Here is a 25,608-nt window from a genome sequence, read left to right as displayed (position 1 = left end):
TGGTTAAGCAGGGAACTGGAACAGTGTTTTCCATGTCCACAACCAGCATTCTTGGTAATTGCATGGCTGTGTCACTTTTCTGGGCAATTCAATGAGGTTCCTTCACAAAGGGGAAGGGCCATAGCTCAGTGGCAGAGCACATGGTTTTTTTAAACTAATGTTTATTATAAAATTTCAGAAAAAGAAAAGAAAAAAATGTGGCCACATAGATTTGAATATATCAATTTCAATGGATATACATGCAGTGTGTGTGTAAGTACAGGTTTCTAAGAAATATACAGAAACTTCAACAAACTCAAACCAAATATCTAAATAACTATCCATTCGCACGTGGCATCTATACAACACCCATTCAAATGTTGAGAGCTTTGTAAGGTCTTCAATCCATTGCATTATAGGAGGTGAGCATTTCTCCTTCCAATGTCGTAATATCAGTTTTTAGCTGTCAAAAGGGCATGGAGAATCCATTTGTGTTGACCACACATTAACTTTCAGGAAGCAGGTAGATCGTTCAAAAGAGAATGTACATTAGTAAATATTAAGGAATGTTCCAATACAAAATGTATCCTTATAAATGATAAGTGGGCTCTCCCACACTGGAGGCATTCAAGATGAAGCTGGACAGCCATCTGTCAGGGATGCTTTGACTTGGATTCCTGCATTAAGCGGGGGGGGGGGTTGGACTTGATGGTCTATAGGCCCCTTTCAACCCTACTATTCTATAATGACCTCCTCCACAAAAGGGGCAACTACTGGGCATTGCCAAGACATATGCTTAAAAGAAGCATTAGCTGTGTTACACCTCCAACAATTAGCCGACTTAGACAAACTCTTATTAGAGATGTTGTGGTATCCAACAGACACAAAGCAAAAGTTTTTCCTGAGTAAGATGCAACCTGAGATCCATAGACATGTCTATGGACAACAAGGGCGCAATCCACTGATTAGGCAAAATGGGACAATCCAGTTCCCTATTACTTACCAATAATAAGTATTTATATATATGGATCATAGGCGGATTGACCTGATTGGCCTCAATAAGTGTGAGGGAGACACTGAAGCTGTAAAACCAGCAGGGCCAAACCTAGATACTAACCAATGTTGCAGTTGCAAGTATTGCCGTTCAGCTGTAGCTGGCAAATAATATTTAGCCTGCAAAACAGACAATGACAAAAACTCATCAACAGCACTCACCAGTTGAGCCAAGATAATCACAGAGCACATGTTTTGCATGCAGAAGCCCTTGGGTTCTGCCCTTTGCATAAGTAAGAAAGACTGGGAAAGACTCCTGCTGGAAGTCCTGGAGAGAGTCACTGCTCATAGAATCATAGGGTTGGAAGGGGCCTACAAGACCATCGAGTCCAACACCCTGCTCCATGCAGGAAGCCTGATTCCCAGGCGTTGCCCCATCCAAGTAGTAACCAGGGCTGACCCTGCTTAGCTTCCGAGATCAGATGAGATCAGTGGCCTGAGAGTAACTTGTCTTCCACTTCATCATTATTCCAGTGCACTCAAGGGCGTCTTTTTTTTTTAAAAAACTCATATAGAGCAGCCTTCCCCAACCTGGTGCCCTCCATAAGAGTTGGACTACAACTCCCAGTATCCCCAGCCACACTGATGTCGAAGCCACGGACTCTGCATGCAGTCAGCTGTAAGACGGGATGTGGGAAGAGGCTGCAGATTCACACTAGCTGGGGGATAGTGGGAGTTGCAGTCCAAAGCTGAAAAAGCCAATGTACAGCTTTAAATTTACACCTCCAGGTCCGCAACCTGGAGGCCACCAGGTTGCAGACGGCTGCTTATAAAAGAACGCCTCGCAATCCCTAATAGAGCCGATACCCCGCTCTTCCCCCAGCAGGTGGCGGGCACGGGGCCTTTTTTGGCCTTGATCCGCCATTAATTCCGAGGAGGAGGAGGAGAAGAAGAATTGCTGCGGAGGGAAGAGGAAAACGAGCAGACGCAGGTCTCTCCCCTGGCCTATCCTGGAGCGCGCCCTCCCTTGAGGCAGGGGGAGGAGTTTCCGCGTAGACGCGCCTCGCTGCCGCCGCCTCCTGCCTCTCGATCCCCTCCGAGAGCCGGACGAGCAGCCGGGGGAGGCGTGGCCTGAGGAAGCGACTCCAGCCGGCGGCGGCGCTTGGAAAAGCAGAAGAGCCTCGGCTGGCGCGGAGCTTCTGCGCGGGCTTCTTTCCCTCGATCTTCCTCGCAGGAATTCCTGGGAGGTCGCTGCCGCTCCTGCTGCGCCGGTCATGGCAGCCACGGCGGCGGCGGCCGTGAGGGTCTTGCTGGGGGCAGCGGCAGCGGGGAAGGCTGCTGCGGCTCCCGCTTCTCCCGCCGCCGCCTCAGCTCGGCTTTGCTCCTGCGGCGGCGGCGGCAAGGCAAGCCTCTACTGCACGCTGGCCCCGCGGCGGCAGCAGCAGCAGCCCTCCGCTCCGCCTCCGGACATGAAGAGCTACCTGTGGAAGCGCTATAACGACGCCAAGAAAGTGACGAAAGGTGAGGGGTTCTGAGGGGGGCGGCGGGATCTTCTCAGCGCCCCCCCTACACGTGAGGTCGCCTTCTGCACCTTTGGGGTCCCCTCAGCTTTGGGGCTGGAGAGAGACGGCGCCCCCGCCGGCTCCCCCAGACTAGGCGCGACAAGGGTTTTGTTTTTTTTTTGGTCTTCTCTCTTTCCTCTCTTCCCGCTTTTCTCCCTCTCCCTCCTTTTCTCTCTCGTTCCTTCGAGCCTTTGTGTGGCGCCTCTGCAGCCAGGGTGACTCCCCTGCTCCCTTAAAAGTGCGGGGTGGGTGGGGGGGTGTTCCGCCGCGATACCTTCCCAGCTTCAAACTGTGGGACAGGAGCTCTCCTTGGCCAAGGTCACTGGGTCACGCTAGCCGGTTGAACCCAGAGCCCGCGTGGTGTAAAGCAGAGAGCTAGCCAGACCTTAGGCTTGCCGGACCTGTCTGTCTATTTACCGGACGCCGGAGATCCACCAACCTGGTGCAAAAAAAGGACATAGAATTAAAGAATTCTGAACCCAGGCATTTCCTTTGAGTACCAGAATTGATATTGAATGGTATTCCCTGTAGTAACCTATGGCTGCGAGAGCTGGACCATAAGGAAGGCTGAGCGAGGGTAGATAGATGCTTTTGAACTGTGGTGCTGGAGGAACATTCTGAGAGCGCCTTGGACTGCAAGAAGATCAAACCAGTCCATACTCCAGGAAATCAAGCCAGACTGCTCCCTGAGGGAATGATATTAAGGCAAAACTGAAGTACTTTGGCCACATCATGAGAAGACAGGATACCCTGGAGAAGATGCTGATGCTAGGGAAAGTGGAAGGCAAAAGGAAGAGGGGCCGACCAAGGGCAAGGTGGATGGATGATATTCTGGAGGTGACGGGCTCGACCTTGGGGGAGCTGGGGGTGGCGACGGCCGACAGGATGCTCTGGCGTGGGCTGGTCCACAAAGTCACGAAGAGTCGGAAGCGACTGACGGAATAAACAACAACAAACCAGAATTGCAGGGAGCATACAGTCCTTCCACACACAAATCCACTCCTGCTTATCTCAAGCTTTCTTCATTTTGGCAGTGTAATTTAGGGCAGGAAGGAGGCATTTTGTTCCTGCTATTAAACAAATGGGAGTCAGCAATTCTTGCTGATCTACTGTAATTCACCCAGAGATCTACCCGTAGATTCTGCCCATCCCCGGTATAAGGGGTTAAAAAAAAGTATGGGGTTGGGAGGCCCTAGATTCAAGTTGCTGCATGCCTATGAAGCCTAGGTAGGTGACCTTGGCCAGGGCACTCAGCCTAACCTGTCTACAGGGCTGCTGTGTGAGGACTCAATTGATGGAATAATGCTGTGCATGCTGCCCTGACCTCGCTGTAGGATGCAAAATGTGTGAAATTGGTAAGAAGACTCACCTGCCCAGTTGGTAGCTGCCATGAGGTGCAGGTATTGGCTGATGGTCTGTGGCGTGGTTTAAAATGGATGAAGGTAGTGGTATACCAAAAGCCAACTCCTGTGCTGGGAGCCAGCAAATTTTGTTAGGTTTTGTCCCGTGCCATGTTTGTGTGAACAGGTTGCAAGGACACCTGGGCATAGATCAAAGGCCAAAACAGATGTGATGTGGAAGATCTGTCATGTGATCTCCTATTTTCTCCCCAGTCTTTGTATTTCCTTCTTAGTAGGACTAATAGTAGCTCTTTGTGTTTGTGTGTGTTGGCAATTTAGATCAGGAAGATGGGTGTGGGTGCATGTGCGCACGCACACATGGAGGAAATGGGGAACTGTTAAACATCTTCCTCTCCTAGTGCTACTGCTCTGGTAAAAAACAGACCTCCGTTGGGTGCTTTAAAGTTGTCTTTATTTTGAAAAAGCAAAAACAAGAAAAACCAGCCACAAAATTGGGATATCCATGCATTGCATTTGTTGTGGTCCTCAGGTATCTTTTCTGTTGCTTAGCAGGCAACATAACGTTTTTCTAGTAACCATTAAGCCTGGCTGCAGGCAAATTCTGAAGAAGAGAAGCCTGGCTCAGCAAATAGGGAGAAAAATATTCAAGTCAGAGGCAACTTGAGTGAGAGGTATTAGAGTTTTAAAAAATCAAGAAAGGGGTGACAGGTGGGTAGTCTTTTATTTACTTCACATAGAAATAGGGAAAGTTGCAAGGCTTTTGCAGAGCTTTAAAAAAGAAGAAGAGACTGTTTGGAAGCAAATATCCTTGTCACCAGCCTAGAAACATAGGGGTGGTTTTATGCATTGCTGTTCCTTGCATGCACCTGAAAAAGTCAAGGCCTGAATGAATGACATTATATAGGTATACTTGTCAGAGTGGTGGGATTCGTTGTTGCTCCTGTTGAGGGTATACTTGGTGGCAAACTTGGTGGGCTTGCTGCAATGTAATGTCTGAAATAGCCCTTGAAAGGTGATCACTAAAATGTGAAAGTGGTCAATAGTATATTACTTGAGATTAAACTAATAACCAATTTATTGTTTGAATGTGCAGTAACTATTCTGCCCGTCCAGGTTTCACACAGGTCAGAATTGAGGAACATGTAAAATGCTGGGGAATGGATTAGGTATATAGGACCTTCCCATGCTGCTGGTTTGGTACACTAGTGCAAAACCAGAAGCCTGGAAAGGAGCGCTCTCAAAAAAGGTGTTATGTTTTGTGATGCTTATCAAAAAGAAAGGGCTAGCAAGCAATACTACCCACAGTGACCCCAAGTTTACCATTTTTTTGCCATGAGAACTGCTATGGTCAACATGTGTGAAGTACCATGGGACTTATGCATTCTGAGTGGTTGGATCCCATACACATATGCTTCTATAGAGAAAGTGAACAAAAAGAGGCGAGGAGGCCTCCACTTACCTCTTAAGACAGGAATGGGGAACTGTTCTGGCCTGGGAACCAGATTGCTTCCTGGGACACCCTCTCAGGGATGGATGATGGCAGGGGGTGGATCCCTCCCTCCTGAAACCCTGCCCCTTTCCCCAAAAGCACTCCCCCCCCCCTGTGCTATTGGAGTCCTTTCTCTGTGCCCTTAAAGGCACAGAGAAGATCTTTCCATGCCTCTCTGCACAGAGAAAGGGAGTGTCGTTCCCGGGCCAACAGTAGAGAAAGGTAGCCTTCCTCCATTGTGCATGTAGTAGTAGACAGGGGAAACTGGGCTGTTACCTCCATCAGTTGGCATGGAAGAATGGAATGAAGTATCCTAGAAAAGGGTATGGCTGGTGGGCAGGCTTGAACCCTGAACAGGAGGATTCCATACTACAAGGTTTTGTTGCAGACCCCACCCGTGCATAGTTGAGTACTCAGTTAAGGCTCTAAAGAAAGCAACAAATGCCTTTTGTACTGAGAAGCAAGTACTTCTGGACCATTTTGGAAGGTGCATCCTTTTGGACTATTACCATCCAACAATATCTTAACGTATAGCATATATATCTTAGCATATAAGTTAACATATACCTTAACATATAGCATAACGTATTAACCTCTTAATATATAGATAGGAAACTGAGCTTTCTACCAGGTTCCTTGCAAGTGCCTTACTCTGTTAATTTGGTCTGATCTTTGCTTTCTAGCTGCAGATACTTTATTGAACCATGTCACCTAGTGGATAGATTTGTCTTAAGCTACTTCCTGCATAGCAGGAGAAGAAAGACACTATTAGATTAAGGTGTGTTTTTATTCCAGGTTATGGCTTCCGCTCTGGATGTGTTGTGCAGGTGCTGAACTGAACTGGTGCTGATGAAAGAGGAGGAGGGGTACAAGTGAGAGAGGGGAGTGAGTGCGCATGTATTAGTGATTGTGAAGCCTGAAGTTCTGGGTGCTGAATTCCAGCTTGTAGATCAGCCTTATCTAACCTGGGTCCCTCCAGAGCACTCTTCCCTAATCTGGTGCCCTCCAGATGTGTTGGCCTGAAGCTCTCATCATGGGTGGGAAGGATGCTCTGATGCTTTCACTTATAACGCCCATCAGCCTCAAACAACATGGCCAGTGGTCAGGGATGTTGGAAGTCATAGGACAAAACATCTGGAGCAACCCAGGTTGGAGAAGGAGAATCTCTACTCTAGAGATTATCCCTCCACTTTCCCCTTGTGAAAGGGACACAGACATAGGCTTCAGGTGGTAAGATTAAAGAAAACATCTGGCTTTTATACAGAGCAATTGGCTCTGCAAAGTGGATGGGTTATTCTGGGCATTTCACACAGACGTGCATATCCGTAATGGCAAGTCAGCTTTCAAGTCAGCTACTTCCAGGCACAGAAACTAGATTAGATCTGTTGGGGCATGCTAACAACAATGTCTAATACAGGGATGGGCAACTTGGGCCCTCCATATGTTTTGGCCTAAAACTCCCATCAGCCCTAGCCAGCATAAGCAATGGTGAGGGATGATGGGAGTTGTAGGCCAAAACACATGGAAGACCACAAGTCTAATAGAATGTGGAGGACCTGGTCTAATAGAACCAGTGCTTTCTGGGTTTAGATCAAGCTGGTTTTCACTAACATGAAGCTGAGTGCAGGTTATGCGGACTTAAGTTTATGTCGGTAAGACCAACCCACCCTTATTGTAGCAAGTAAAATATGGTAAGCTGATATAATGTGCAGAACGATATACAGTGGTGGCAGTACATGTCTACTACTTAGTCATTACGATTTTACACAGTTGACAAAGCAATTAATATTTAAATCATAAGTGATAACTTTAAAAGGAGGAACACCTCTAGTGAGTGCTTGCCTGATGTTGAAATAGTAATTTTATTTATTTATTTATTTATTTCATTTCATTTCATTTCTATACCGCCCAATAGCCGAAGCTCTCTGGGCAGTTCACAAAAATTAAAACCAAACAACACACAATAAAACAATTTAAAATATATAGAACATTAAAACCACAATATAACAATACAACCACAATAAAACCTAGCAGCAGTACAGGAGTTTAAAATACAGATTTAAAACAACAAAGATAAAAATTTAGAAAGCTAAAATGCTAAAATGCCTGGGAAAATAAAAAGGTCTTCACCTGGCGCCGAAAGGAGTACAATGTAGGCGCCAGGCGAACCTCACTAGGGAGCTCATTCCAGAGCCGGGGTGCCGCAGCAGAAAAAGCCCTCCTAGTAGCCACCCACCTCACTTCCTTTGGCAGGGGCTCACAGAGAAGGGCCGCTGACGATGACCTTAAGGTCCGGGCAGGCACATATGGGAGGAGGCGATCCTTCAGGTAACCTGGCCCCAAGCCGTTAAGGGCTTTAAATGTTAACACCAGCACTTTGAATCGGGCCCGGAAATGGACTGGCAGCCAGTGCAGCTGGAAAAGTACTGGTGTAATATGAGCTCGCAGGCCAGTCCCTGTTAACAATCTTGCTGCCCTATTTTGGACCAGCTGAAGTTTCCGGACCGTTTTCAAAGAGAGCCCCACGTATAGCGCATTGCAGTAATCCAGACGAGAAGTTATCAGAGCATGGATAACTGTAGCTAGGCTATCTCTGTGCAGATAAGGGCGTAGTTGGTATACCAGCCTAAGCTGATAAAAAGTGCTCCGTGCCACTGAGTTCACCTGTGCCTCAAGTGACAGTTCTGGATCCAAGAGCAGCCCCAAACTATGAACATGATCCTTTAGGGGGAGTGCAACCCCCTCTAGGACAGGTTGAATATCACCTAGTCGGGCAGACAAACCACCCACTAACAGTACCTCCGTCTTGTCTGGATTGAGTTTCAGTTTATTAGCCCTCATCCAGTCCATTACCGTGCCCAGGCACTGATTCAGAACAGCCACTGCCTCACCTGGTTTTGATGAGAAAGAGAGGTAGAGCTGGGTGTCATCCACATATTGATGGCACCTCAGCCCATACCTCCGGATAACCTCCCCCAGCGGTTTCATGTAGATGTTAAACAGCATGGGGGATAAAATAGAGCCCTGTGGAACCCCATGGCACAATTGCCATGGCACAGAGCAATAATCCCCCAGCACCACCTTCTGGAATCGGCCATCCAAGTAGGAGCGGAACCACTGTAGTGCAGTGCCTCCAACTCCCAACCCAGACAACCTATCCAGAAGGATACCATGGTCGATGGTATCGAAAGCCGCTGAGAGGTCCAGGAGAATCAACAGGGTTGCACTCCCCCTGTCCCTCTCCCGGCAGAGGTCATCCCACAGGGCAACCAAGGCAGTTTCCGTTCCAAAACCAGGCCTGAAGCCCGATTGAAATGGATCTAGATAATCTGTTTCATTCAAGAGTGCCTGGAGCTGTCCTACAACCACCCGCTCAAGCACCTTGCCCAGGAAGGGGATGTTGGCCACTGGCCTATAATTGTTAACATCCTCTGGGTCCAGGTTAGGCTTTTTCAGGAGTGGTCTAATTACTGCCTCTTTTAAAGCGGCAGGCACCACTCCCTCTCTCAAGGAGGAATTTACAATCTCCTGGACCCAGCCAGACAACCCCTCCTTGTTTGATTTAATAAACCATGAAGGGCAAGGGTCAAGCACACAAGTGGTCGATCGGACTTGGCCAGGCACCTTGTCCGCATCCTCAGGCCTCAGTAACTGAAACTCATCCAATAAAACTGGACCAGACGGTGCTCTGAACGCCTCTACCAATGCGTGGTGTATTGACATGGACTGCTCAGGTTAATTTCCATTGTGGTTGGGGAGCTAGTCACATAGATGCTGCCAGGATTGGAAGTTGTGGCAGGGGGAAGCCAAGCCAATGTTAAGATGTCTAGCACGAAGGTGCTGTTTCTCGCAAGCGTGGCTCTCCTAGAAAGTTTCTGGGTTTACTCCTTATTAGGCAGTAGAGACCATTAGGCATATGACTAGTTCTTGTTCATGGTTCTTGTTCCTGAGAAGCTGGTTTGACACCTGCTCTCAGTTCAGTTGTGAACACAAGACCCTCAGTGGTAAATGAATGCTTAATCCTTAGTCATTCTTGTTTCCATTAAGGGAGGTATATGTTGGCTCTCTACCCACTTCATTGAATTGGAGCACATGCATCCTTTTGGAACTCTGGCGCTGGAGCTATGAGGAAAAGCTCTTATTTTTCTTTTTAAAAATGCATCTAGAGCCTGGGGTGGAAGCTATTGACCCATAAGACATGGCATTGTTCAGTCAGGTTAGCACTGAGCCTCCCCATATGAGTAACTGTGGATGGGTCTATAGAGACAGCAAAGTCTAGTTGAACACAAGAGTTTATTCCCATGTGATACAACATGCCTTTTTGTGTTCCTGTGTCTAATAAAGGTGCTCACTCACCTGCCTCTGAAGTTCACAGATTGCTCCCAAATATCCCTCATAATCTGGCTGTAGTTTATCCCTGTTAGTGAATTTGACAGGGTTCTGCAGTGTGTTACTGTCTTGAAAGTAGCTTTGACAATTACCTTGCCTTATTGAAAGCAGTCAAGGGAAACCGACAAGGCTGCTGGTGTGTTTTGTTTTTTACCTTTTCCTTTTTAAGGAATAGATGCCTGGTATTCTTTAATCTCCTAAGTAAGCGGCTTGGGACATAGGGTATTGCTGCAGGATTAGAGGCCATATGAGAGAGTCATACAGTAAAGGGGAAACGAGCCTCTAAAGGTCTGTGTGTAAATTATATTTTATTTAGGGTACAATCCTATGCATGTTTAGTCAGAGAAAAGGCCTACAACTCCTGGTGCTCAGGCATGCTGGGAGTTGTAGGCCTTTTCTCTGTCTAAACATGCATGGGATTGCGCCCTTATTTTCTTTATTTTTATCCTGCTTTTCAGGCAATGATTGTCTCCCAAAGTGGGTCACATCAATAAAAAAGAGAGACAGGTCATTTTAGTTTGTAAGCCTGATGGCAGGACAAGACACACAAAGGAAGGGGAGTAGAGACAAAGGGGAGATCAGTTTTTCAAGTCCAGGACAAGGTGGTGAGTTATAAAGGGGCACTTAAATGCACTTCTCCCTTGCCTTGATATTATTCCTGAGGAGCAGGGGTTGCAGCCTCCCAGTGACCCCAGGTCTCCTGGCTGATGGCAGAAACCAGAGTGTGATTCCCTTTTACTCTCCAATCCCAGGGCATAATAAAATGGTTCCCCATTACATTCTTGTGACATGCAGTTCCGTCTTATACTAAAAGCGAAGGTAGTTGTGTTGGCCATGAGAAAAATGACATAATCCATATTAGGGGAATACAAAAATAGTGTGCAGGCTTTCGAGTTCTCCAGAACTCTTCATCATGTTAGGTGGTAAAACAAAGCAGAAGGTTGAGGGGAGGGAGAATGAGGAAAAAAGTGGCTGATATTGAAGCCATGGAGTTTGCATTTGGTCAGCTGAAAGATGGAAGGTGAAAGGAGGTTGAAGTAGACATTCAAATTAGGCTCTACCAGGTACAGTGATGGTTTCAGGTTTGTTGTTGTTCAGTCGTGTCCGACTCTTCGTGACCCCATGGACCATAGCATGCCAGGCCTTCCTGTCCTCCGCTCTCTCCTGGAGTGTGCTCAAGTCCATATTCATTGCATCAGTGATGCTATCTAGCTATCTCATCCTCTGCCGTCCCCTTCCCCTTTTGCCTTCAGTCTTTCCCAGCATCAGGGACTTTTCCAGAGAGTTTTCTCTTCGCATTAGGAGGCCAAAATATTTGAGCTTCAGCTTCAGTATCTGTCCTTCCAATGAGCACTCAGGGTTGATTTCCTTTAGGATTGACTGATTTGACCTCCTTGCAGTCCAGGGGACTTGTAAGAGTCTTCTCCAGCACCATACTTTAACAGTATCATCTTTTAGGATCTTAAATAGCTCAGCTGGAATACTGTCATCTCCGCTAGCTTTGTTGTTAGCAATGCTTCCTGAGGCCCACTTGACTTCACTCTCTAGGATGTCCGGCTCAAGTTCAGTGATCGCACTATCATGGCTATCAGGGACATTCAGATCTTTCCTGTATAGTTCTTCTGTGTATTCTTTCCACCTCTTCTTAATCTCATCTGCTTCTGTTAGGTCCCTGCCTTCTTTGTCCTTTATCATGCTTGTCTTTGCACAAAACGTTCCCTTGAGATCTCCAATTTTCTTGAAGAGATCTCTAGACTTTCCCATTCTGTTGTTTTCCTCGATTTCTTTGCATTGTTCATTTAAGAAGGCCTTCTTGTCTCTCCTTGCTATTCTCTGGAACTCTGCATTCAGTTGGATATATCTTCCCCTTTCTCCCTTGCTTTTCGCTTCCCTTCTTTCTTGTAAAGCCTCATCAGACTTGTAAAGCCTCCTCAGACAGCCACTTTGCTTTCTTGCATTTCTTTTTCTTTGGGATGGATTGAGTTGCTGCCTCCTGAACAATGTTACGGACCTCCGTCCATAGTTCCTCAGGCACTCTGTCTATCAGGTCTAATCCCTTAAATCTATTCCTCACCTCCACTGTATATTCATAAGGGGTATGCTTTAGGTCATACCTGAATGGTTTAGTGGTTTTCCCGACGTTCTTCAATTTAAGCCGAAATTTTGCAACAAGAAGCTCATGATCTGAGCCACAGTCAGCTCCAGGTCTTGTTTTGACTGACTGTATAGAGCTTCTCCATCTTTGGCTTCAAAGGACATAATCAATCTGATTTCGATATTGACCATCTGGTGATGTCCATGTGTAGACTCGCCTCTTGTGCTGTTGGAAAAGAGTGTTTGCTATGATCAGCGTGTTCTCTTGGCAAAACTCTATTAGCCTTTGTCCTGCTTCATTTTGTACACCAAGGCCATGCTTGCCTGTTATCCCGGTGATTTCTTGACTTCCTACTTTAGCATTCCAATCCCCTATGATGAAGAGGACATCTTTTTTTGGTGTTAGTTCTAGAAGGTGTTGAAGGTCTTCATAGAACCGATCAACCTCAGCTTCTTCGGCCTCAGTGGTTGGGGCATAGACTTGAATTACTGTGATGTTGAATGGTTTGCCTTGGATTCGTACTGAGATCATTCTATCGTTTTTGAGATTGTACCCCAGTACTGCTTTTCCCACCCTTTTGTTGACTATGAGTGCTACTCCATTTCTTCTAAGGGATTCTTGCCCACAGTAGTAGATATGATTGGTCACTTGAATTAAATTCCCCATGCTTGTCCATTTTAGTTCGCTGATTCCCAAGATATTGATGTTCAATCTTGCCATCTCATGTTTGCCCACCTCCAGCTTACCTTGATTCATTGGTCTTACATTCCAGGTTCCTAAACAATATTGTTCTTTACAGCATCGGACTTTCTTTTCACCACCAGACACATCCACAGCTGAGTGTCCTTTCGGTTTTGGCCCAGCCGCTTCACTCTTTCTGGCGCTACTTGGAAATTCCCTCTGCTCTTCCCCAGTAGTATATTGGACACCTTCCGACCTGAGGGGCTCATCTTCCGGCGTCATCTCTTTTAGCCTTGTGATACGTTCCATGGGGTTTTCTTGGCAAGAATACTGGAGTGGGTTGCCATTTCCTTCTCCAGTGGACCACATTTTGTCAGAACTCTCTGCCATGACCTGTCCGTCTTGGGTGGCCCTGCACGGCATAGCTTATGGCTTCACTGAGTTACACAAGCCCCTTCGCCACAACAAGGCAGTGATCCATGAAGGGGGGTTTCAGGTTGCAACTGTAGAAAAAATGGCTGTACTAACCAGGCTGGTGTGGAAAGTTTTGGGGCACCAAATATTGTGGTTTAATTCTGGGAAAATTCAGTTTGCTGAAATGGGCATGCTAGAAGAAAGATACCTGGGTCCTCCACAGCTGTGAGTTCCTTATACAATAAAGCAGTCACTTGGAAAGGTACAATGAGTAGCTAGCTGCCATGCAGAAATAATCTATGATATTCATTGCTACAGGATGGTGTGATCATCAAAATGTGTGGAGGAACGTCTGATGAGTTCTAGCTGTATTTTTTTTTACAGTGCCTTAGTTTAAATATGTCTGCAGTAGCTATATACTTATTACACTTTTATACTATTCCTGTCAGCATTTTAGTGGTGCTAAAAACACACATGCATATATTGATCAAGAAATACTGCTTTTATGTCATTGTAGTTGCTGGATATTTGCACGCTTGCCCAAATACAAAGTTTATTTAGATGTGTAATTCTAACAATATCTTTAAATCTTTTGCTTTAAATTCTGGGTTGGATTCAAATGTTCCCTTCCTCTGAAGAAATCCTTCCTTGAATAGAAGGAGGGAACCTTTGGGCCCAACCCATTATAACTTATAAATTAACCTTTCATGGTAAGCTGGGCTACATACAATTTTTTAAAACTTACTTTTGAAGATACAGCTGCTTTCAAACTACTGGCATACACTGTTCTGTATCATGAAGATGAGAGCTTCAGTGCAGGGTTGTCTCTAGTGGTGTTTCTCATTTTGAACATATTGATAAGATTATTTCATCTTCAGGAAAACTGTTGAATTCTGTCTTTATAATTTGCTTTGATGCTCTGATTTATTATGTACGGTAGTTTTTACTAGTTTAAATGTACCATCAGGCACTTAAAATAGTGAAAGAATATTGGGAATCCATTTTCCCAGGCAGTGGCACTTTAATTTGTTTTCAACTGTGAGTCATTCTAAATAATTGGCTTTGAAAGGGAAAGAATAAAGTTCTAATTAAAACAGTATTGGAAAGAAAACATCTTAATGCTATGCAGTTCAGTGAGGATAAAACTAATCGAGTTTTGGAATTGTTTATATGTGTGACATCTCCAGAAGAAAACCAAAATAGATAATTAATTTTTTGCTTTCTTCCGTATAGCTTTTTCTGCTCACTGCTATGTTCACACTGACGATCTGTTTTCAAGAGTTCAGCTAATTTCTACTCTGTAAGCTTGAGAATATGCCATTGGAGGTTCCTTCTAGCTGGTAAACTGACCTGGGGAACTAGAATAATAATAATAATTATTATATTTATTTATTTCCTGCCTTTTTCCCAATACTGGGATTCAAGTCGGCTTTACGACGTTAAAACTTATACAATTAAAACCTATAAATAGAAATAGAAATACAAGTGTACAAAAGTTAAAAATATAATTAAATCATCAATATTAAAATTGTAAAAATATCAAAACATTAAAAGACAACCAACACCACAAAAATAGTATCCATATGTTATATTTTCACAGGTCCAGACTAGTTATCCCCAAAGGCCTGCTGGAACAAAAATGTTTTTACATGCCTACGAAAGCATATCAAGGAGGGCGCCACTCTCGCCTCCCTGGGAAGGGAGTTCCAGAGCATTGCGGCAGCCACTGAGAAGGCCTTCCGCCGCGTTCCCAGCAGGCATGCCTGTGATGATGGTGGGATGGTGAGAAGGGCTTCCCCTGAAGATCTCAGGGCATGAGTAGACTCATAGGGGAGGATAGGTCTTTCAGATAACCTGGACCTGAGCCGTATAGGGCTTTATAGGACATGACCAGCAATTTGAATTGCGCCCAGAAACAGACTAGGAGCCAGTGAAGCTGTTTTAACAGGGGAGTTGTATGCTTCTTGTAACCAGCTCCAGTCAGCAGTCTAGCAGCAGCTCTTTGAACCAGCTGAAGTTTCCAAACACTCTTCTGAGGCAGTCCCCCGTAGAGTGTGTTACAGTAATCCAAATGGGATGTAACTAAGGCATGTGTCACTGTGGCTAAGTCAGACATCTCAAAGAACAGGCGCAGCTGGTGCACTAGCTTTAACTGTGCAAATGCACTTCTGGCCACCGCTGAAACCTGGGCGTCCAGGCTCAGGGCTGAATCCAGAAGTACACCCAAGCAGCGAACCTGTGTCTTCAGGGGGAGTGTAAACCCATCTAGCACAAGCTGTATCCCTATTCCCTGATCTACCTTTTGACTGACCAGGAGCACCTCTGACTTGTCAATCTGTTTGTCCTCATCCAGTCCATTACTGCCGACAGACACCAGTTCAGCACCCCAGCAGCTTCCTTGGAATTAGATGGAAAGGAAAAGTAGAGTTGGGTGTAGATGCATCCAGTAATTTCATCTTTGCATAACAATTGAAACATCAACATTTAAATCAGTTGTGAAGCTTAAGATCATTTTTACAGCTGCTGCCTTTTGCACGCTTTAAATACATAAATTGTATAAAATAAAGATCAACAGTGTTTCACAACTCTTTCAGCTACATGGCCTACACAAAACTATTCTGCAATCACAGGAATAATCCTGCAACTGCCTGGCCTGACAGGGTTGTTTTGTACTAGCCCTGTATTTATGTCCCCTTGTCTATTTTTGTCATACAAATGGCAAAGGGGTCACAGTCCCCTTTGGAATTGGATCATGTAATGTATCTTGAGACTACTCTGTGCTTAAATACAGCCCCTCTTGGGATTTTATTCAATTAATGTTCTGCACTGGGTTTTAAAAGAACTTGTACCTCAGAAACTTGGAGAACTTGTACTTCAGAAACTTTTGAGGCAGGGCAGGATGGAATTAGGAGGGGTGAGGGGAGACACACACATGTGATCATATGGAATGATGATGCAGGGCTCACCAAGAATAGCCTGGAACTTGACTTCTGTGAAAGGACTTGGCCATTATTTATGTGAAATAAACAAATTCCTGCTAAGCATATTCAGAGTGCATTCTGTCACAAAGTTCTGTTCCACAACTAGTTTTGTTGGAAGGCTACTTTGAAGTGGAGGTGGGGAGGGGTTCTTGGCCCCCTGTCCTCTAACTTGAAGTGAACTACCAGCCAGTCTCCTGTTACCTCTCTCTACGGACTTCTCTTGCTGATGGGTTGGAGCTGGAGAGATGCTTCCATCTCCCCAGTTCCAACCCATCAGCAAGAGATGATTGATACCTTATGGGGGCCACCAGTTCTGTCCGATTACAGATTGGAGGATGGTAGCTTGCAATAATGCTTGAGCTGGCTGGGGGTTTCTGGGTGTATTCCAACATTGAGCTAAAAGCGTATTCTAGTTGCTCATTTCTGTGGACACATAAAACAGACTACAGATTGTCTCTCAAAAAAGAGAATATTCTGTGTTCCTCATCTTGCTGGAAGCTGGGGCAGAGAGAGACAGACAGACAGACAGACCCATTTTAGATGTTTTATAAACAAGCCATGGTCGCTTATTATGAGCCGCAGTGTGTGCTGGGCACCATTTACCTAATCACCCACCCAGGCACGGCTTGTCATGTTATCCAAACCTGTGTGCCATTGCTTGTTGGAGGGGGAAACAATCCTCAAATAACCCGTGGGCTGTTGTTGTGTTAGGGTGTTTCCCCCTCCATCAGACCATGTTGCCCAGGTTTGGATGACACAACAAACTGCGCCCATGCAGATGATTAGGCAAATGGTGCCTGGCATGTGATGCAGCTTAAACAAGCCACTGTGGCTTGTTTAACCCATGGTGATCGTGCAAACTGGCCCATTATATATGAACTGGGATGTTTGGAAATTTTATATCACAAACTAAGCAGGATTTTATACACTGTTTGTGTTAGCTGCACTTTGGTGGTTACAGCTTTAAGAGTAATTAAGTATGTTAATCCTTCTCACAGCTCTGTACTCCATTTGCAGCCAGAAGTATACATCCTGTTCTTACTTTGTCTAAGTGAGGCAGCTGCATAACATTCCTGGTATAAGTTATGGCTCTTTCAAAACATAGCCTCTCTGGTATGCATTTTTTGTTTTGGCAGATTATGTTATGCAGCTTCTGGTTTTGGGTGCTATTTTAAAATATATTGTTCCATATACCTAATTAGGTAAGGATTTTCAAGCAATGGTTTTGTTGGACTTAGACTACTGCAAGTCTCATTTAAGAAACAGTTTGTCTTGGAAGAGAAGATATGAGAGCTGGTGTAGTGTCAGGCTGAGCCATGAATCAGAAAGTTTGTTTATTAAAAACATTTGTGTGCTGCCTCATAACAAAGTTCTCTGGGTGGTTTATAACTGAGTATGCAAATTATTTAAATACAAGATAAGACATTTTATTTAATATTTTTCTATACCACCTTTCTGCCAAGGCACCCAAGTTGGTTTAGACTTTTTAAATACTGAAACAAGCAAACAAATGTTTCCAAAATAACCCCCTAACAAACATCAGAATGTAGTTGTCTCAGGCCAATTCAAGGTCTCTTCAGGAGCAGATGGCACAAACTACTTGGCCTGGTCTTAAGTAGCCCCAGGAAAGGTGAAGGATTGCTCTAACAGCTGCTCTAACAGTTCTTTCCCGCCATTTATGGTCCCTTCAGGAGGTGATGGCATGGGCTCCCTGGCCTGGGCTTTCTCACTTAAGACATAAAGCCATAAGATCAAAAGCAGCATAAAATGGCAACCTAACCAAACTCAAGCAACCCCAGAATTAAAACCCAGATTTTAAAATGGAGACGCCCAGACCATGTGACGTATTTAAATGTATAAACTGCCTTTCATCCATAGGGTCCCATACAACATAAAGAACAGACAACAAATACTATATAAAATCATACAATTGCATGCTAAAAAACACCTTAGACAATGACAATAACTGAAAAGGGCTGGGGAACAAAAAGACTGCAAAGATGATGCCAGGCCAGCCTCTTTGGGAAGGTTGTGCTATAACCAGGGTGCCACTGCTGAAAAGGCTGTCTCCTTGGGGATTACCTACCTCACTTCATTTGGTTGGGGCACTCGGAGGAGGGCCTCTGGAAATACCTGAAGGTTTGGTTAAGTACATATGGAAGAAGGTGGTCTTTCAGTACCTTCGTCACAAGCTGTTTAGGGCATTAAAGGTTAAAACTGGCACTTCAAAATTGGGCCTAGAAAGTGCCTGGGAGCCATTGCAGCTGACAAAGTACTGCTATAATATAGTCAAACCACCCCTGTTCCTGTATAATAATCTTGTTGCTTTATTCTGTGCCGACTGCAGTTTTGAAACAATTTTTAAAGGCAGCTCGATGTATAACACATTACAGTAGTCTAAACAGGAAGTTACCTGAGCATGGGTAATTGTGGCCGAGCTATCTCCATCCAGCTGAAGGTTGTAGCTGGCATGTTGGCCAAAGATTAAAGGCGCTTTGAGCCACAGAAGTCACTTGAACCTCTAAAGAATGTGAAGGATCAATATGCACCCCAGGCTGCAAATGTGATCCTTTAGAGCAGGGATGGGGAACCTCCATCTTGCAAAGGTTCTCCATTTGGCTCACAGAGGTTTGCCCTCCCTCCCTCCCTCCCTGGGCCCCACTCACTGATCTGGAGACTATCGGGGACTCGGGGAGAGGATGGGATAGAGGAACTCCATTTTTACCTCTGATCTGTGACCCATCTTTGCTGCAGGTAGGCCTTCCCTGGATGGGGAAACCCATGTGCAGTGAAGCTGAGTCCTTGACTGAAGTGCCAGCTGAAGGAACTCTAGATGGTGCTTTGACTGGCAACTGGGTGATACCAGGGGAGTGGCCCCACTCCCTGATGTTATCTGGACTGTGGAAGGCTCAGTGGGGGATCATCCGCTTCCCTTGGATGCAGTTTGATATCTTTGCTGTATAGTATAATAGCACTCTTCTGGGTGCCGGTCCTTAGCCGAGACAGCACCATAAGCACAAAAAAGGTAGGTATCAGCAAGGCTGGGGGAACTTCAAGGTTTGCAGAAGTACAAAAAAACTTTAGGAATAACTCTTAAGGGGGAAACTTCCTGAACAGCCCTATGAGAATTGAGCTTGCTCAGCGGCCACAGAATGTCCCGGGGAGGAATTAAATGGAATATCCTGGAAAAAGGTGTTGCTGACTGGAACTGTACACTGCAAAATCCTTACTTCCGCAGGTCTTGCTTGGTGGTGGTGATGGTGGCTGTTCTAGCTTAAAGGTAGAAGAATCTTTTTAATTTACCCTACTGCCAGTTTTACTGAGATCTTTAGCCTTTGTAAGAGACTGAAGCAGAGTGTTTCTTGTTGCATTTATTATTTTAAAAACCATTATGGATTTCTTTTCTAAACAAAATCCAAACACTTTTCAGTATTTATATAACAACCAAGCTATTGTATACCTATGTACTAGCTCTAAGGTTTACTTTAAACCTTGGTTTAAATTATCCTTGCTGTATGCTGTAAACAGAGTAACTTATCTTTCCAATTAGGTTATTCAGAAATAGTTAAGAGACAGAAACAGGGAAAGGAGGTGGGAAAGAAAAGTTAATATTTTAAATTCCATAAGTTAGAAGGAACAGAAAACAACAACTTGGGTCTATATCATGAAGGGAATATTTCATAAAGGCCATGAAAGCAATCTTAACAGTTAAGTAAGAGTGAATTATAGGTTACACATGTTATTCAAAGAAACTGAATTTTCTTTGGCTTCAGTCAGCTTGCATTTAGACATTGTTCTTGATTGATATACCAGTTAAAATGTTTTTGTGATTCTGAAGTCTGCCTTGGGCAGAACCAAGATGGAAATCTCTTATCCAACTTTTAACTCTGGTGTGTTGGGTATTAATACATGACTAGATGCTGAGCTGGTGGTGAAATTCATCTAAAGCAACCTTGCTTCCTAAATATAGCAATATGCCCTCTCACTGCATTTTATGGCATGCATGGGCCCTGATCCATGGTTGCATAAGGTATGATGTAGCTGTAATCCATAAACCACTTGTATAGTATAAATCCTTCCTACTTCAGAATAGTCTCAGTTATGCCCCTTTGGAAATAAGTGGCTTATGAACTTCAACAGCAGGCCTGTGACATTGCTCTTTACTAGTGCATCTATTAATTGAGGCTATTACAGTGATGTATGTATTTTTCACACTTGTGTCTTTCCCTTCCTTCAGTGAGTCCTGGGTAGCCTATATAGGGCTACCTGTTTCATCTTAACAACAACCCTGTGAGGTAGGTACAGGCAAGAGAGTGACTGGTCAAAAAAGCTTTATGCCTGAATGGCAATTTTAAAAATTGTACTTGTTTATGTAGAAATTTATATCTGGCCCTTACAGTGCCTGTGCACCACTCAGAACAACTTAAAACCACAGTACAATAGAAAACCATACATTTAGTTAAAAAAAAAAAAGGAAGGAAAATTCAGAGGTAGAGATCATAGATGAGCAACCTTTCAACAAAACAAACAGGCTACAATCATATACCCACTTACCTCGGAGTAATTCCAACTGAACTCAGTGGAGCTTACTTCGGAGTAGACATGTATAGGAATGTGCTGTAAGCAGGCAGACCCCTGCTGGGATAGAAATGTATTTACCAACTAGAAAAAGACATTTAGACGGGGGGGGCTGCCCACACTTCATGGGGCAAGGAGTTCCATAATATTGATGCAACAACTGAGATTTAAACCTGGGTTTCTTGTTGAAGTCCATCCCTGAAGACTTCTATTTACTACACCAGACTGCCTATATTGGTGGCAAGCGGCAACAAATACATGCCTTTCATCAGTTATGCGACATGAGTTGAATTCACTTTTGGGTTGATGGTTGCACCTATATCCTTTTCTTCCTTTCAGAATCTCAGAGTGGGTAATATCTCAACGTAGTATTGAACAGACCAAAACCTGCCTTCCTTTAACAGTGTGTAATGGCATCAAGCACCCTCAGTTTCTTGTCAGTGCATTCCATTTTAGAGTGCGCTTTCTGTACGTTGGAATGATCGAATCCTTTGTTCTTTTCTTTGTTGATGTGTGTCTTTTGCACAGACTTAGTCCCTTCAATCATGAGTAACTTGCTGAATCCAGATGCTATCTTTTCCAACAATGAAATGAGTCTCTCGGACATAGAAATCTATGGCTTTGATTATGACTACACCTTGGTCTTCTATTCCAAGCATTTGCACACATTGATCTTTAATGCTGCCCGGGATCTTTTGATCAATGAACATCGGGTAAGATAGTTTTTTTTGTATTTCTTTTAAATGTACAGGGAATTCTAAGATACTTAGAGCTAGTTCTCATTACATTTTTTCTCTAGGGAAGAATATCCCTAGAGGAAAGGCATATGAAAAAAAAACACCTATTTTGCAGCAGCTGCAACAATTATCTAGCAAGATCTACAAGATAATTGTTACATGAATTCACTAACGGTTCTTCATGTGTGTTCCTCAGTTTGTAGTAGATTTATGCAAGGGTTTTTATCAAATAACCCATGGTGGCCAAGTTCGGAAGACACGTCGCAACCCCATTGGGGGTTGCACATTCCTAATGGTGGCTGCACGCACCCAACATGCGCTGTGGCTCATTGTGGGTTAAATAACCCACAGTGAGCCCAATGTGCTATGCAAATCAGCCCGCTGCTTTGATATCTATGCTAGTACCATGTAACCTTAAGGTTCGATTGTCTGATGTTTGTCTTTCCTAGTGCTGCTTTTTGGGATGGATTGACTGAAATCAAGTATCCCATGTCTAAAATTCATATATTTCTTGAACAAGCATGCCCACTAACTGGTTGCCATAACAACTAAAATGGTATTGGTTTGCAGTTAACTAGAGCTTCTCTGCCACCTAGGAGCATAATCCTAAACCTTTGATCATGCGTTTTCTACTGTTGATTTATGTATGTGTAGACAGGCGACAGATCTTTGCTTGATTCTCTGTGTCCCTGGTACAATTATCTACTTGGAAGGCTAAGGCTGCAATTCTATGCCCACTTATTTGAGCGCAAGTCCCGTTCAACTGAGTGAGATTTGTTTCTGAGTAAACATGAATAGGACTGGACTGTAGGTGTCCAGAACTTTCTGTAATCAAAGGTTAATAGTTACAGGGCAAAATAGTGTTTTTCAGTGAGATGGAATGTACATGTCCATGATATAAAATTCATAATTTGGGAACTGAACACATTGCAGAGCTCTGCTAGTTGGAGGGCATAAAGTGGGAGTACAAGAAGCATCTCTTTGAACAGTGGGGTACAGATTTTACAATAAATAAGATCCTAGATATGGGCTGTGGTAACAATCCTGATGCGATATAAAATGAAGCCTTCTGGATTCTAGTATCTCTGGTAACTTGGTAGTCTCTGGGTCCAGTAGGAAGTTCACAATAATAAATACAGTGCAATGACATATGTCACTTAGGTCAGAAATCAGACTTGGTTCTTTTCTTCATGATCTTTAGTGATAAGTAATAGAAATGAAGGAAAATAATTTTATAACTAACGTTAAAACTTCAAGTTCTGAAAAACAGATGTTGTCCCTTCAGGTGGAAGAAAAGATTGGGAGGAGCAAAACATCCAATAATTATGTTCCTGTTCTAAGCTTGGACCTCTGCAGAATTATTGAAAATCCTATCTTGTTACTCTTATTGAAATAGAAGGCTGCAGAAGATAAAAGGGAAAGCCAGCCTTTAACACAATGTGTTTGATAAAATGGGTTTTACTCAGTTTTATGAGTCTTTGCATGATTGTATTAAATTCAGATTTCCTTTTAAATTGAATTATTCCTAGAGAAAAACACGAACCATAAAACTGATTTTTAAAAAATCCATAAAAATTATTGCTGTGCATTGTGCTTCTTGTCCAATAGCTGAGTAGAGAAATCCAAAATCCCAGTTAATGTATTGCTACAGTGAAATGCAAAATTCATCTAGTTGACACTAGAAAAAAAAACCTTGCTTGATAAAAGCAGATAATGCTTTTTGAAGGTACCTCTGCTACCTAGAATGCTGTTTGAGCCAAAAGTCCTCTACTGCACTGGTCCAGATATTAACCCCTCTGTGCTGCTTCATCGGGAATATTCCTTTCTGCTATTTGAATTGAGTTCCCAATGTTGTGTATTCCAGTGCTTCATTTCTGTCCAAAGGTCAGTGGCTATATATATACATGGCTATAAATACCCCCACAGTAGTCAATAAATATATCTGCAGTAGTAAATAGGAAATTAGATCTTAACACATAATTGAGCCTATTCCCCAAAATATCAGTGCTAATGTTTAGTGCAGGAGTGGAACAAAACTAGTCCTATATCTGTATCCTGTTTTTTGAACATGGGGTTTCTGTGTGGACTCTTATTTTCGGGCAGAGACAATAGAGAATAATTTAAAAAGTGACTATGGTGTTATCCTCCCCCTCCCCTGGGTAACAAAGACTGATCTGCTGCAGTGTAATGGAGCAGATTTAGGTTCACAAAGATCCTAAATTCTGGAGGATAAACGGTCTGCATGAAAGGAACTTCAGTGTGCCACCGGAGGAAACTAGTGTTGAGAATTTCTTGTATCTACTTGTATTCCACTTTCTGGGACCACCACAATATTATGCCTAGAGATTTTGATGTGCCTTTCCAGATAGTAAACAAGTGAGGAGTTTGTCTATTGCCATTCTTGGAATATCCAGTTTCATTAGAGTATGACGCATGGACCCTTAGCTAGATATGAGTACTGCCTTAAGCTTTTGTTGTAACCTTTACAAAAATGGCATTAATGCATGGCCTTAAAAGAATTTCCACACTCTGATAGAGCCATAGTGGTTAAACAACGTCAACTAGGAGGAATAGCTGGACTTCTTATCTGGACAAGAAAGCTCTTGAGATATATTTTATACGATTTGCGTTGTGTGTTAAAGCATCTTTTAAACAAAATCTTATTCTGCCAGTATCCTGCAGAAATCCGGAAGTATGACTATGATCCAAATTTTGCAATAAGAGGTCTTCATTATGATGTGCATCGGGTAGGTATACACAATTTCATTTTGAATGTGTAATATATTAGCAGCCTCCGTAATGCTTGATCAGATCTGTCATTATTTATGTGTAGCTTAAAATAACTGCAAGATAGCTTAAAAGTGGTTACTTGTTGCCTAAGTTGGAACAGAACATTTATTATTTATTTGGAGTAGTTATACTTGCCTAATAACCAAAGTTCTCGAGGTGGCTTACAATATATTTAAAATACAACAAAATAGACAAGAGTTACACGAGGTGAAGGGGGAACCTTTTCCTCCAGATGTTCTAGCTGCTGCTCCATGTCTGAATCTCCGGGCTATGGCAGATCTCAGAGAAAAAGTACTTCAGCAGTCAAGAGTAAATAAAAATATTAAGTTTTGAAATTCAGTGTCACAAAATGCGGTGATGGCCACCAATTTAGGTGGCTTTGATTCCACCACAGTGACAGATAAACCGTGCAACCCTATGAGAACCAGTGTGGTGTAGTGGCAAGAGTGTTGGACTAGGAGCTGGGAGATCCGGGTTCTAGTCCCCACTCGGCCATGGAAGCTCACTGGGTGACTTTGGGCCAGTCACAGACTCTCAGCCCAGCCTACCTCACAGGGTTGTTGTTGTGAGGATAAAATGGAGAGGAGGAGGATAATGTAAGCTGCCTTGGGTTCCTTGCAAGAGGAAAAAAGGTGGGATATAAATGCAATAATAACAAATAATAAATAAATAAATCTTGTAGTTTGCCTCCAATTCCAGAAGAACAAGCTTGCTTACCAGCTGTGATTTGTATCCTCATTACATACAACTTAGTATGTAAATTGCCAATACCAGGCACATATTTTCTTAGCAAATTGCTTTTGAGTTTGCAAAGCTGTTAGGGAGCTATTCTTGGATAAGCAGCAGACCCGTGAGAAACAGTAGTAGTAGCAGCCCGGGTAAAGAAACCCGCCCTATAAGGAACAAACACGTGGCTGCTCTGATAGCCATTTTCAGGCTGAGGTCTCCTCTGAGACCTGCTGTGACCCAGAGATTCAGAACCAGAGTGGCTGTTGACTTGTGAACAACTCTGCACCCACGGTGCCTCTTATGTCTGCTACCAGCAACCAAAGCTGTGAGAGATATCGGTAGCAGCCTGGCTGAAGAAACCTCACCCTGTGAGGGACTGACTTCTGGCTGCTGCCACTGCCATTCTTTTGTCTGTCTCAAATCTGCTACCAATTAATTACGGACTAATTCAGAGTTTTTTCCTCTCTCCCCTGCCTTTCTCCACATTGCATAATGTTATAAACCTCCATCATTGTCCCCCTGTCTACCTCTCTCTAAATCAGGGGTGGTCAACTTGTGGCCCTCCAGATGTTTTGGCCTACAAATTCCATCACCCTTCACCATTGTCTATGCTGGCTAAGGCTGATGTGAGCTGTAGGCCAAAATATCTGGAGAGTCACAAGTTGCCCACCCCTGCTCCAAATTAACTTTTTGTGACTCATAAGGCTGCATATATGTACTGAAATTCTCAGTTTCAGAATTCAGAAATTCTGAAATGTACTGAAATATCTCCAGCCTTGAGAGAGAAAAATAAAAGGCTGAATCCAGAGAAGCGTGAGTGGAGTTCTACT

The 25,608-nt window shown here is 43.8% G+C and overlaps 1 protein-coding gene across 1 annotated transcript in view; it reads left to right on the top strand.

Annotated features, from left to right (window-relative positions):
• The first annotated feature begins 2,035 nt into the window (after positions 1-2,035).
• The window catches only part of NT5DC3 (5'-nucleotidase domain containing 3), a 58,598-nt gene continuing 35,025 nt past the window's right edge, over positions 2,036-25,608 (top strand). Inside the window, exons 1-3 of the mRNA XM_084809622.1 lie at positions 2,036-2,493; positions 21,051-21,235; positions 23,932-24,006. Of these exons, the coding sequence (XP_084665748.1) occupies positions 2,247-2,493; positions 21,051-21,235; positions 23,932-24,006 (507 nt within the window). The 5' untranslated portion in view covers positions 2,036-2,246. The remainder of the gene's footprint in view (positions 2,494-21,050; positions 21,236-23,931; positions 24,007-25,608) is intronic.

The sequence above is a fragment of the Heloderma suspectum genome, chromosome 7 (assembly GCF_057233095.1).
Source record: "Heloderma suspectum isolate Gila_16-S chromosome 7, 16-S_ref, whole genome shotgun sequence".
Taxonomy (NCBI): domain Eukaryota; kingdom Metazoa; phylum Chordata; class Lepidosauria; order Squamata; family Helodermatidae; genus Heloderma; species Heloderma suspectum.
The sequence above is the reverse complement of the archived record's forward strand: the minus strand, read 5'-3'. Positions and strand labels throughout refer to the sequence as shown.